The sequence below is a fragment of the Scyliorhinus torazame genome, chromosome 5 (genome assembly GCF_047496885.1).
Source record: "Scyliorhinus torazame isolate Kashiwa2021f chromosome 5, sScyTor2.1, whole genome shotgun sequence".
Classification (NCBI taxonomy): Eukaryota; Metazoa; Chordata; class Chondrichthyes; order Carcharhiniformes; family Scyliorhinidae; genus Scyliorhinus; species Scyliorhinus torazame.
In genome coordinates, this window is record NC_092711.1 from 115036383 (window position 1) to 115050445 (window position 14063).

General features: G+C 46.4%; 1 protein-coding gene across 3 annotated transcripts; it reads right to left on the bottom strand.

Annotated features, from left to right (window-relative positions):
- Window positions 1-210: 210 nt before the first annotated feature.
- Window positions 211-11656, bottom strand: LOC140419506 (uncharacterized). 3 transcript variants are annotated; one of them, XM_072503392.1, is made up of 2 exons: window positions 11566-11656; window positions 211-4316 (listed from the first exon to the last, which is right to left on the bottom strand). In XM_072503392.1, exon 2 carries the CDS (start codon window positions 3883-3885, stop codon window positions 2746-2748), a length of 1140 nt encoding a protein of 379 aa, XP_072359493.1. In that variant the 5' UTR covers window positions 3886-4316; window positions 11566-11656; the 3' UTR covers window positions 211-2745. The 3 variants fall into 3 exon arrangements, with proteins under 3 accessions (XP_072359493.1, XP_072359492.1, XP_072359491.1); XM_072503391.1 differs by having other exon boundaries at window positions 11518-11639; XM_072503390.1 differs by having other exon boundaries at window positions 11459-11639.
- Between the last annotated feature and the right edge of the window lie 2407 nt (window positions 11657-14063).

Below are 14063 nucleotides of genomic sequence, written 5' to 3' on the forward strand. Positions count from 1 at the left end.
CAACTGGGGTGCAGGCCCCGTTATTCTCAGCTAAATTCAGCCCTCAGCTCCATCACCTGGCTGTCATTGACATGAGCAATAGAGACAGAAAGGTGCCCGAGGCTCAAATAGGAAGATAAAACTTGTGGATTAGGACCTACATAAAGGTCAGCAACTTCATATAAAAAGTCAAATTCCCAGTCAATAAATTAAAGGATCACACGACGGGACTTCCAAGTTTTATGACTTTTAATACAACAAACAAACAAACTAGAAGCTACTTTAACTCGGAAACCTACACATTAAACTATAAACTAGAACTTTGCCCTTTTACGCAATCTAAAATCACACTCCACGAGTATAGTTGCTCTGTCTTGGAAGTCGAAACTTAATTGTCTCAGAACCTGTCCAAATGATGATTCATTCCTGAGAATCTACTTCCGTTCTTCGACCAAGACACCAAGGAAAAAAAGGGAGAATAGAATAGAATGTGAACTGGCAAAATACATAAAAATGGACTGTAAAAGCTTCTGTGGCTACGTAAAAAGGAAACGTTTAGCTCAGACAAATGTTTGTCCATTACAGATAGAGTCAGGAGAATTTAGAATGAGGAATAGAGATCCCTGCAGCCACCTCGTTCAACACTCTGGGATGTAGATCATCAGCTTTTGGGGATTTATTCACTTTCAATCCCATTAATTTCTCCAGTATGACTTTTCCACCAATACTAATCTCTGCCAGTCCCTTGGTTCTCTGGTGTTTTGGGGACAATTTCTGTACCTTCCTCTGTGAAGACAGACACACATTGTTTAGTTTCTCTGCCATTTCCTTACTCCCCATTACAAACTCTCCTGTCTCTGCCTGGAATGGACCCACATTGGTCTTTGCTAATCTTTTCCTTTTCACATTCCTGTAGAAGCTTTTCCAGTTGGTTTTTATGTTTCTCCCCAGTTTGCTCTCATCAGTTTCTTGGTCCTCCTTTGCTGAATTCCAATCGATCTAATGGAATCTTTTAACTTTTCATGTTAGCTGAGGTTGCATCACTTTTCCTGTTGGATTTTTGTTCCTTAAAGGAATCTATATTGGTTGTATATATGCAAAGTAAAAGTCACAAAAATCGTAGAGGACCATAGGCTGCTCCCCTTTGACAGAGAGAGAGCTGACTGGTGGTGATTTAACCTGAGGGTCAGCACACCTCAGGCGAGGGGCCTGGTTGAGAAGGCGGGGCCTTCATGAATAAACTCAGCCAGTATGAGAGTTGAATCCTCACTGCTGGCCTTGCTCTGCATCATGAACCAGCCGTCCTGCCAACTGAGCTAACCGACCCTCTGATAAAGATGTAATAATTCCTTAAACATGAGGTATTCCCTGTACCAATCAGTTTCCCAGTCCACCTCAGACAACTTGCCCCTCACACTCTGATACTTTCCTTGTGAGGGACATCCAGATAACTTAAACAAAGGAACCATGTAACCACCAGGGCCCATCTCCATGGCAACGTGGCACGCTTTGGGGGGTTTGAAACAGAAATGGAAACTAAATATCTTCAAACTTCCAAACATCCTTTCACTGTGTGATCCTTGTGCAATTTGATGCCAGGTATTAGCAACAAGGCTCAAAGATCAACAGCCCACTGCAGGCAAAGTGGTGAGACCAGCCAGTGCAGCAGAAAGAAACCCTCTGTAGAGATCTACTATGAGGATTTAGTGAGGAGCTTGCGACACTAAAACTCAGTAGAAATTTGAGTTAAAACCTCTCGGATGCAAATAAGAATCTTTTATTGCCTCTATTTGATTACAATTAGGAGTCACTTAAATCTTATTCTCTGATAAGTCCGGCTAGCAAAAGGACTTAAAGAGAAGCAACTTGTACAGAATTTAACTTTCAAAATAATACATAAATGGTTTCTTGCTTACGGCAAACCAGCTTGCATTTACTTCAAGAGTTAGACTGGAAAGGTGAAAGTATGAAAAATAGAGACAGCGAATAGTTTAGATCAAAGTATAGGTGATTCATGAATAAAGATGGCCGCACGGACCATCACGGTTATAGGAAATCATATCAGCCTTTAGCCATCTATCTACACCTCTATGTAGTTCTAATTGGTTTGGATTAAAATCAAATGTATTTGATTCGGCGGTTAGCTGTCAATCCTCAATGTGCATCATTCGTTCTAAATGTTTCATGTCTGAATATTTGTGTATGTTATGGAATGCGATTCTATGGTTATTATCAAGTCCAGTTCAAACTGGACTTCTGCTGACTTCGCTATTATCCACATTGTGGACAATAGCGCCTTAATGTTGCTATGGTGCCTGCCCTGTCCTTGGAGTGATAACTGGTACAGCTTGTGTTTTAATGCCACACTGTCTTGAACATGTATTTGTTAGAACAATGGCTTTCTCCTCTCAGCTCAGTAAAAGTGCTGTTTTAATCTACAATGAAATTATGCATAAGTCAGGCTGTTTTGTGTCTCTGTTGAAGTTAGTTGAAGCTGTGTGTTTTGAGATGACCTGAGATTATGAGTGCTGAAATCCTTACTTTAAAATGGGTATTAAAACTGGGGCTTAATATTTATACTAAATAGCCTTCTTTTACCTATCAGGTATGTTAGAAAATAGTTGGTTTCCATCACCCTCCGACCACCCTCACTGACCACCTGTCAGAATGAACAAAATGCACTCCTGGATGTAGAGCAGAAACAATAACAGCAGAATCCAACCCCTGTAATCGATTGTGAAATTGTCGGTGTCACTGCAGGTGCGATTAAACATGCAATCCCGTCTCACACTGAGAGGTGGACGGCCTCTCCCCAATGTGAACTCGCTGGTGTGTCTGCAGGTGAGATAACCAAGAGAATCCCTTCCCACACTGAGAGCAGGTGAATGGCCTCTCCCCAGAGTGAACTCGCTGGTGTGTCCGCAGGTGAGATAACTGAGTAAATCCCTTCCCACACGGAGAGCAGGTGAATGGCCTCTCTCCAGTGTGAACTCGCTTGTGTGTCCGCAGGGTGGATAACTGAGTGAATCCCTTCCCACACCGAGAGCAGGTGAATGGCCTCTCCCCAGTGTGAATTCGCTGGTGTGTCCGCAGGGCGGATAACTGAGTGAATCCCTTCCCACACCGAGAGCAGGTGAATGGCCTCTCCCCAGTGTGAACTCGCTGGTGATTCTGCAGGGTGGATAAATGTGCAAATCCTTTCCCACACTGAGAGCAGGTGAATGGCCTCTGGCCAGTGTGAACTTGCTGGTGTGTCCGCAGGGTAGGTAACCGAGTAAATCCTTTCCCACACTGAGAGCAGGTGAATGGCCTCTGGCCAGTGTGAACTCGCTGGTGTGTCCGCAGGGTAGATAACCGAGTAAATCCTTTCCCACACTGTGAGCAGGCGAATGGCCTCTCCCCAGTGTGAACTCGCTGGTGTGTCTCCAGGGTGGATAACTGAGTAAATCCTTTCCCACACTGAGAGCAGGTGAATGGCCGCTCCCCTGTGTGAACTCGCTGGTGTTTCTGCAGGGTGGATAAATGTGCAAATCCTTTCCCACACTGAGAGCAGGTGAATGGTCTCTCCCCAGTGTGAACTCGCTGGTGTGTCCGCAGGGTGGATAACTGAGTAAATCCCTTCCCACACTTTGAGCAAGTGAATGGCCTCTCCCCAGTGTGAACTCGCTGGTGTGTCCGCAGGGTGGATAACTGAGTAAATCCCTTCCCACACTTTGAGCAAGTGAATGGCCTCTCCCCAGTGTGAACTCGCTGGTGTTTCTGCAGGGTGGATAACTGAGTAAATCCCTTCCCACACTTTGAGCAAGTGAACGGCCTCTCCCCAGTGTGATTGCGTCGATGAACCTCCAGCTCAGATGGGAATCTGTATCCCTTCCCACAGTCCCCACATTTCCACGGTTTCTCCATGTTTTGGGTCTCCTCACATCTCTCCAGGCTGAACAATCAGTGGAAGCCTCGTCCACAACACAGGTACGGTTCCTCCCCGCTCTGAATATTGTGATGTTTTTCAGGCTGTGTAACTGGTTAAAGCTCTTTCCACAATCAGTTCACTGGAACACTCTCACTCGAGTGTGTGTTGTGTGGGTCTCGGTGCTTTTCCAGTCACACTGATCCTTCCACAGTCAGTTCACTGGAACACTCTCACTCGGGTGTGTGTTGTGTGGGTCTTGGTGCTTTTCCAGTCACACTGATGGTTGAAATATTTAGCTGACAGTTCAGGGAAACATTTCTCCTAGATTCAAAGGCCGATGATATCCAGGTTCCAAGGAAGGGAGTGACTGTCAGATCGAGATGTGACGTTTGAGATTTCTGTCTGTAATTCTTCCTCGTCTAATATCCTGTAAAAACAATTTACAAAATTTGTCACTGTCAGTACAGGATAGAAACTCAGAACAGACAATTCTAGTTTCTATGGCACATTTTTTCCTCTCTCTTATTCCCCGAAAGCTGTAAATCTCCATCCCACACACTCCCTCCATTCTCACTCTGCTGTATCTCATATTGACCCTCCTAATTCTCCTGAAGGTGCTGATTCAGGCTGATTGACAGATCCATGCTCACAGCTTCCTGTCCAGGAGATCACAACAGTTTTAGCTGCAGTCGGCCATTCGGCCCATCGAACCTGAACCATCCAATGGGATCGTTGGCTGATCTACCTCAGCACCGTTTTCCGACACTATCCCCCATATCCTTTGACGTCTACAATATCCAGAAACCTCTCAATCTGTGTCTTGAAAATACTTGGATTACTGAGGCTCCAGAATCCTTGGGGGGAGAGAATTCCAAATCTTCACCACATCGTTGAGTAAAGGGGCTGGTTTAGCACACTGGGCTAAATCGCTGGCTTTTAAAGCAGACCAAGGCAGGCCAGCAGCATGGTTCGATTCCCGTACCAGCCTCCCCGAACAGGCGCCGGAATGTGGCGACTAGGGGCTTTTCACAGTAACTTCATTGAAGCCTACTTGTGACAATAAGCGATTTTCATTTTCATTTTTCATCTCAGCTTTCTGTCCATTTACCTGCCAGTTCCGCATAACACTCGCCATCCTCATCAATCAGAAATCTATCTGGGGGTGGGGAGGTGTCAGGCATGTGATACGGGTGTGGGAGTAGCTGCTTTTCCGCAGGTTCTGGTGCCACTAACTTATAATCTGACACTTATCCTGATTGCCTGGCACTCATCTACCTAATCCTTGAATTCATATTTGTTATCATGTCCCTGGAAGACTTCAGGGTTCGGTCTGGTAGGATTATGCTGGAAAAAGTGAAGAAATCATGAATAAAACAGCGCAGGTGGATTCAGCGGGAATGGAGCCGCCTTTTCAACATGGCGGCCTGACCCTCAGGAGGACTCTCGACCACACTCTCTAAGGGGCTCTCTGGGAGGCGGCAAAAATTATAACTGTCGACATTATCCGTGTTATTGACCAGAGGCGGAGTGTGCTGACTCAATATCTGTGAGCTCATGAGGACCACCTGCAAAACGCCATGAAGAGGTTCGATGATCTGGAGGAGAGAATCCTGAACATTCAGCAAGATGCCTCCTTGACGGAGGCAAGAATTCAATCCTTTGAAAACCAGCCGAGTGGCTGGCGGAGGTCCTGGAGAACTTGGAGAACTGAAGGTCAGAGAAAGAACATCTGAGTCATTGGCCTGTCAGATGGTCATCATAGAATTTAGAGTGCAGAAGGAGGCCAATCGGCCCATCGAGTCTGCGCCTTAAAAACAACACCCCAGTCAGGCCCATACCTCCCCCCCCCCCCCCCCCCCATCCCGGTAACCCCACCTAACCTTTCATTTGTACACTAAGGGCAATTTATCGTGGCCACCTCGGTGGATACCTAACCTGCACATCTTTGGACTGCGGGAGGAAACCGGAGGAAACCCACGCTGACACGGGGAGAATGTGCAGACTCCGCACAGACAGTGATCCAAGCCGGGAATCAAACCTGGGACCCTGGAGCTGTGAAGCAACTGTGCTAACCACTGTGCTACCGTGCTGCCCATAAATGATGTTTTTTTCTGTCCATTCAGTGTGGAGGGTAAGGCTCCCGTGAGGTTCTGCGAGGATCGACTGCCACGTTTTCTCAAGCTGGATGGGAAGCCTGAGTGTTCCAAATTAGAAAGGGTGCATCGGTCTTTGAGGCTGAGGGATAGTTTTCATCCCAGGCCTGTAATCATTCACTTCCACAACTTGTGAGAATGTCCTGGAGAGGGAACGGCGAGGTGGCATCTGGCTCCAGGAAAGAGTGAGGATTTACTTCTTCCAGGCCTTTTCGGCAGCAACACAAACGAAGCGACGAGGCTTCGATGAAGTTCAAAGACAGCTCCAGCCTGTGGGGTGTGAATTACTTCAGGCTTTATCCTGCAACCCGAAAAATGATATCCAACAACTCCGTCAAGTCGTTCAATAATCCAACTATTGCCTTGGCCTTCATTAATTCCATGAAGGGCCAGGATCTGGAGGGATGGTTTGCAGCTCGGACAAACTCAGGTTCTAATCCGGATTCTTACCCTGTCATGGTGTTGTCTGAATTTCAGAATCACAGAAATACACATAGGGACAGGAGTAGGCCATTCAGCCCCTCGAGTCTGTCCTGCCATTTAGTGAGATCATGGGTGGTCTGTGACCCAACTCCATATCCCTGAATATCTTTGCTTAACAAAACTCTACCTCAGATTTAAACTTAACAACTGATCCAGCTTCACCTGCTGTTTGTGGGAGAGAGTTCCAAACCTCTCCCACCCTGAGTGTGAAGACGTTCTTCCCAACATCTCTCCTGAACGGTCGAGCCCTGATTTTTAGACAATGATCCCAGTTTTAGAATCTCCAACCAGTATAAATAGTTTATCTTCATCGCCCCTGTCTTTCCCTGTTAATATCTTAAATACTTCAATCAGATCACACCTTAATCTTCTCAATTCTAGCAAAAACAGGCCAAATTTGTGTAATCTCTCCTCAAAATTTAACCCCTGTATTCCATGTGTCTTGGCATATCATCTTAGTAAACCTGTGTTGCACTCTCTCCAAGGCCAAAATATCCTTCCTAAGGTGTGGTGTCCAAGTGGGGTCTTGTATAGCTGCAGCACAACCTCGGTGTCTTTATATTCCAATCCTCCAGATGGGCGGCATGGTTGCACAGTGGTTAGCACTGCTGCCTCACAACTCCAGGGTCCCAGGTTCAATTCCGGCCTCGGGTGACTCTCTTGTGTCTTTCTCCCAGTGTCTGCATGGGTTTCCTCCGGGTGCTCCGGTTTCCTCCCACTGTCCAAAGACGGGCAGGTTAGCTGGATTGGCCATGCTAAATTACCCCTTAGTATCCAAAAGGTTAGGTGGGGATAGGATGGAGGTGTCGGCTGAGGCAGGGTGCTCTTTCCAAGGGCCGGTGCAGACTCGATGGTCCGAATGGCCTCCTTCTGCTCTGTATATTCTCTGATTCTATGTAAATGCCAGCATTCCATTCGCCTTTTTGATTATTTTCTGCACTTGTTCCTGGCAGTTTAGGGATCTATGCACCTGAACCCTCCAGACTCTTTGCCATCCACTGAACTTAACCTCTTTCCATTTAGAAAGCCCTCTGTTCTATTCTTTTTTGGTTCAAAACAGATAACCTCACACTCGATTACATGGAATTCCATTTGCCACAATTTTGCCCATTCACCTAGCAATTTTATGCCATCATCTAGGCTGTCCATCATGCCATCTAACTTTGTATCATCAGCAACAGTAAAGAGGCCCTTCCTCCCATTGAGTCTGCACCGACACTCGCAAAACACCTGACCGACCTGATTCCATTTGCCAGCACTTGGCCCATAGCCTTGAATGTTATGACCTGCCAAGTGTTAACCCAGGTACTTTATAACCCACCTCTACCACCCTCCCAAGCAGTGCGTTCCAAACCGTCACCATCCTCTGGGTAAAAAGGTTTTTCCTCAAGACCCTTTAAACCACCTGCCCCTCACCATGAGCTTGCATCCCCTTGTGACACCTTCAACTGAGGGGAACAGCTGCTCCCTATCCATCCTGTCCAAGATCCTATTAATCTTGTACACCTCAATCAGCACCCCCCCCCCATCCCCCCCCCCCCATCCCCCCCCTCCTCCACCAGTCTTCTCGGCTCCAATGGAAAAAACCCAAGCCTATAGGATAACTCAGAAAATTGAAAGGAAAATACAGGATAATCCAGGAAACTACAAGCTGGTGAACTTTACATCAGTGGTAGGGAAATTATTGGAGAGGATTCTTCAAGACAGGATTTGCGCCCATTTCAAAGCAAGTGGACGTATTAGCGAGAGGCAGCATGGTTTGTGAAGGGGAGGTCGTGTCTCACTAACTTGATCGGGTTTTTCGAGGAAGTGACAGAGATGATTGACGAAGGTAGTAAGCCCCTTGGCAGTACAGAAGGTGAAGTCACACAGGATTTGAGAAGAGCTGATAAGATAGGTATAGCATTGGCTCGGTCATAGAAGACAGAGGGTAGCAGCAGAAGGGTGCTTTTCTGAATGGATGGCTATGACTAGTGGTGTTCAGTAGGGATCAGTGCTGGGACCTGTGCTTTTTGTAGTATATATAAATGATTTGGAGGAAAACGTAATTGGTTTGATTAGTAAGATTGCAGATGACACAAAGTTGGTGGAATTGCGGGTCGCGATGTGGACTGTCAGAGGATTCTGAAGGATATAGATCAGTTGGAGACTTGGGCAGAGAGATGGCACATGGAGCCAAATGTGAGGTAATGCATTTTGGAAGATCTAATACAGGAGGGAAATATACACTAAATGGCAGAACCCTTAAGAGTATTGACAGGCAGAGGGATCTAGGTGTACAGGTCCACAGGTCACTGAAAGTGGCATCGCAGGTGGAGAAGGTAGTCAAGAAGACATACGGCATGCTTGCCTTCTTTGGCCGAGGAATTGAGTTTCAAAATTGGCTAGTCATGTTGCAGATTTATAGAACTTTTATTAGGCCACACTTGGAATATAGTGTTCAATTCTGGTCGCCACACAACCAGAAAGATGTGGAGGCTTTGGAGAGGATACAGAAAAGATTTCCAAGGATGTTGCCTGGTATGGAGCGCATTAGCTACAAGGATAGGTCGGAGAAACTTGGTTTGTTCTTACTGGAATGACGGAGATTGAGGGGCGACCTGAAAGAAGTCTCCAAAATTATGAGGAGCATGGACAGAGAAGGTAGTCAGAAACATTTTTCCAGGGTGGAAGAGTCAATTACTGGGAGACACAGGTTTAAGGTGTGAGGGGCAAAGTTCAGAGGAGATGCATGAGGGAAGTTGTTTTTACACAGAGGGTAGTGGATGCCTGGAACTCACTTGCCAGAGGTGCTGGTGGAAGCAGGTACGATAGTGACATTTAAGGGACGTCTTGACAAATACATGAATAGGTTAGGAATAGAGGGATATGGACCCCGGAAGAGTAGAAGGTTTTAGGTTAGATGGGCAGCATGGTCGGTGCATCCTTGGGAAGGCCGAATAGCCTGTTCCTGTGCTGAATGTTTCTGTGCTCTTTGTTTGTTCATCCAACCTCTCTTCATAATTTAAATGTTCCATCCCATGCAACCTCCTCTGCACTGTCTCCAATCACATCCTTCCTATAATGTGACGAGCAGAAATGCTCACAGTAATGTCCCATATGCCTTTTTCACCACCCTATTAACCTGCCCTTCCACGTTCAGAGATCTCTGGACAAACACGCCAAGGTCCCTTTGTTGCTCAGAACTTCCCAGTGCCATGCTGTTCATTGAATACTTCCGTGTCACATTACGCCTTCCAAAGTGTGTCACCTCACTGTTTAGGTTTCAAATAGGGGCAGCACGGTAGCATAGTGGTTAGCACAATTGCTTCACAGTGCGAGAGTCCCAGGTTCGATTCCCAGCTTGGGTCACTGTCTGTGCGGAGTCTGCACGTTCTCCCCGTGTGCGCGTGGGTTTCCTTCGGGTGTTCCGGTTTCCTCCCACAATCCAAAGATGTGCAGGTTAGGTGGATAGGCCATGCTAAATTGCCCTCAGTGTCCAAAATTACCCTTAGTGTTGGGTGGGGTTACTGGGTTATGGGGATAGGGTAGAGATGTGGGCCTGGGTAGGGTGCTCTTTCCAAGAGCCGGTGCAGACTTGATGGGCCGAATGGCCTCCTTCTGTACTGTAAATTCTATGATTCTAAATCCATTTTGCCACTTTTCTGCCCATTTGACCATACCGTCTATATCTTCCTGTTACCCAAGACACTCAACCTCACTGTTAACCACCCGGCCAATCTTTGAGTCATTCGCAAGTCTCCCATGTGGGATCTTGTCAAATGCTTTATTGAAATCCATGTAAACTACGTCAACTGCACTGCCCACATCCACACACCTGGTCACATGCTCAAAAAATTCAATCAAATTTGTTAGGCATGACCTCTGATAGTGTCATGCTGACTATTCCTGATCAAACCTCTCCAAGTGGAGATAAGAGTGCATCAGAATTTTCTCCAATAGTTTCCCTGCCACTGACATGAAACTCACTAGTCTGCAGTTCCCTGGCTTATCTCTACAACCTTTCTTTTTTTTTTTTAAATTTAGAGTACCCAATTATTTTTTTCCAATTAACGGCCAATTTAGCATGGCCAATCCACCTAACCTGCACATCTTTATGTTGTGGGGGTGAAACCCACACAGACATGGGGAGAATGTGCAAACTCCACAGACAGTGACCCAGAGCCGGGATTCTAACCTGGGTCCTCAGCGCCACAGTCCCAGTGCTATTGACTGCACCACATGCCACCCATTCTACAATCTTTCTTAAATAGTAGGACCACATTAGCTGTTCTCAAGTCCCCTGGCAACACCCCCGTGGCCAGAGAGGGATTAAACCTTTGGGTCAGAGCCCCAGCAATCTTCTCCCACAGCATCCTGGGACTCAATTCATCCAGAGCTAGTAATTTAATAATCTTATGGGCGGCACGGTAGCATAGTGGTTAGCACTATTGCTTCACAGCACCAGGCACATGGGTTTGATTCCGAGCTTGGTTCACTGTCTGTGCAGAGTCTGCACGTTCTCCCCGTGTCTGCGCGGGTTTCCTCCGGGTGCTCAGGTTTCCTCCCACAAGTCCCGAAAGACGAGCTTGTTAGGTGAATTGGACATTCTGAATTCTCACTCTGTGTACTCGAACAGGCGCCGCAGTCTGGCGACGAGGGGATTTTTATAGTAACTTCATTGCAGTGTTCATGTAAGCCTACTTGTGACACTAATAATAAAGATCATGAATGGGTCGAAGGGCCTCTTTCCGTGCTGAAAGACACTATGACTGTAAAGATAGAGGTGGTAGAAGGAGGGAGGGAATGACTTTATAGAGAAACTGCCAAAGCCACAACATTCACCAGCGCTAAGGACACACCTTCGCTCCCTTTCCAATCTGAAAGCAGCCTGAGCTGGATTTACATTCCCCTTAATTGATCATTGCTGGGCGATAATCCTGTACTTCCTCACCTCACACCACTGTGACAGCACCTTCACTACACAGACTGCAGCAACTGACCAAACATCACCTTCCCAGTTATTCCTGAAGGCACCGCCTTCCCAACCTGGCCCCTTGCCTGAGGTGCGGTGATCCTCAGGTCACATCACCGCCGGTCAGCTCTCTCCCGGGACCAGGCCCTGATTCACAGACGCCATCTTGGGGAAGCAGGACGCATGCGCTGGCATCTTGGCGATGCAACACCTAGTGGGCGGGGCCTGCAGGTTTCTGTTCCCAGCCGGGTCCTAGTGCCCGCCTGAACAATTAATTGCAACAGGTTTTAAAAAAGTTTCACCCACGCCCAGGCTGAACCTCCTGTTTGTAGCCTGGAGGTGTCTGTGGGTCACGTTTACATTCAGTGTGAGATGCTGCAGCCTCTATATAGCTACCTGAAGGGGATTAAAAGCGTTTGATTACATTTCGGGGACTTTCCAGCCATTATCAGGATGTTTGTGTGATATTTTCTTACCCTCAGATTAATTTTTCTTTCTTTAAAACACATTTCAGCAGCAGGCTCACTGGTGATTTTTAACGGATAGAAGGTTGTTTATCATCACACTATTTCCCTGCATGTTTGAACATCTCAGTCTCCCGTCTCTTTCACACTCACTGACACATACACAGAAATTAGGTACAGATCAAGTTGAAGCTGTAATGATGAAAATGGAATGCAGACTGCAGTCTTTATATCGCTGCAGGCTTAGACCATAAGACCATAAAACATAGGAGCGGAAGTAAGGCCATTCGGCCCATCGAGTCCACTCCACCATTCAATCATGGCTGATTTCAACTCCATTTACCCGCTCTCTCTCCATAGCCCTTAATTCCTCGAGAAATCAAGAATTTATCAACTTCTGTCTTAAAGACACTCAACGTCCCGGCCTCCACCGCCCTCTGTGGCAATGAATTCCACAGACCCACCACTCTCTGGCTGAAGAAATTTCTCCTCATCTCTGTTCTAAAGTGACTCCCTTTTATTCTAAGGCTGTGCCCCTGGGTCCTAGTCTCCCCTGCGAATGAAAACAACTTCCCTACGTCCACCCTATCTAAGCCATTCATTATCTTGTAAGTTTCTATTAGATCTCCCCTCAACCTCCCAAACTCCAATGAATATAATTCCAGGATCCTCAGACGTTCATCGTATGTTAGGCCTACCATTCCTGGGATCTTCCATGTGAATCTCCGCTGGACCCGCTCCAGTGCCAGTATGTCCTTCCTGAGGTGTGGGGCCCAAAATTGCACACAGTATTCTAAATGGGGCCTAACTAATGCTTTATAAAGCTTCAGAAGTACATCCCTGCTTTTATATTCCAAGCCTCTTGAGATAAATGACAACATTGTATTTGCTTTCTTAATTACGGACTCAACCTGCAAGTTTACCTTTAGAGAATCCTGGACTAGGACTCCAAAGTCCCTTTGCACTTCAGCATTATGAATTTTGTCACCGTTTAGAAAATAGTCCATGCCTCTATTCTTTTTTCCAAAGTGCAGGACCTCGCACTTGCCCACGTTGAATTTCATCAGCCATTTCTTGGACCACTCTCCTAAACTGTCTAAATCTTTCTGCAGCCTCCCCACCTCCTCCATACTACCTGCCCCTCCACCTATCTTTGTATCATCGGCAAACTTAGCCAGAATGCCCCCAGTCCCGTCATCTAGATCGTTAATATATAAAGAGAACAGCTGTGGCCCCAACACTGAACCCTGCGGGACACCACTTGTCACCAGTTGCCATTCCAAAAAAGAACCTTTTATCCCAACTCTCTGCCTTCTGCCTGACAGCCAATCGTCAATCCATGTTAGTACCTTGCCTCGAATACCATGGGCCCTTATTTTACTCAGCAGTCTCCCGTGAGGCACCTTATCAAAGGCCTTTTGGAAGTCAAGATAGATAACATCCATTGGCTCTCCTTGGTCTAACCTATTTGTTATCTCTTCAAAGAACTCTAACAGGTTTGTCAGGCACGACCTCCCCTTACTAAATCCATGCTGACTTGTCCTAATCCGACCCTGCACTTCCAAGAATTTAGAAATCTCATCCTTAACAATGGATTCTAGAATCTTGCCAACAACCGAGGTTAGGCTAATTGGCCTATAATTTTCCATCTTTTTCCTTGTTCCCTTCTTGAACAGGGGGGTTACAACAGCGATTTTCCAATCGTCTGGGACTTTCCCTGACTCCAGTGACTTTTGAAAGATCATAACTAATGCCTCCACTATTTATTCAGCTATCTCCTTTGGAACTCTAGGATGTAGCCCATCTGGGCCCGGAGGTTTATCAATTTTTAGACCTCTTAGTTTCTCTAGCACTTTCTCCTTTGTGATGGCTACCATAGTCAACTCTGCCCCCTGACTCTCCTGAATTGTTGGGATATTACTCATATCTTCTACTGTGAAGACTGACGCAAAGTACTTATTTAGTTCCTCAGCTATTTCCGTGTCTCCCATCACTAGATTACCAGCGTCATTTTGGAGCGGCAAAATGTCTACTTTTGCCTCCCGTTTGTTTTTAATGTATTAAAAAAAACTTTTACTATCATTCCTAATGTTACTGGCTAGCCTACCTTCATAATTGAT

Coding starts and splice junctions, on each gene's coding strand:
- LOC140419506 (XM_072503392.1), bottom strand. CDS start 3,885: ATGGAGAAACCGTGGAAATGTGGGGACTGTGGGAAGGGATACAGATTC.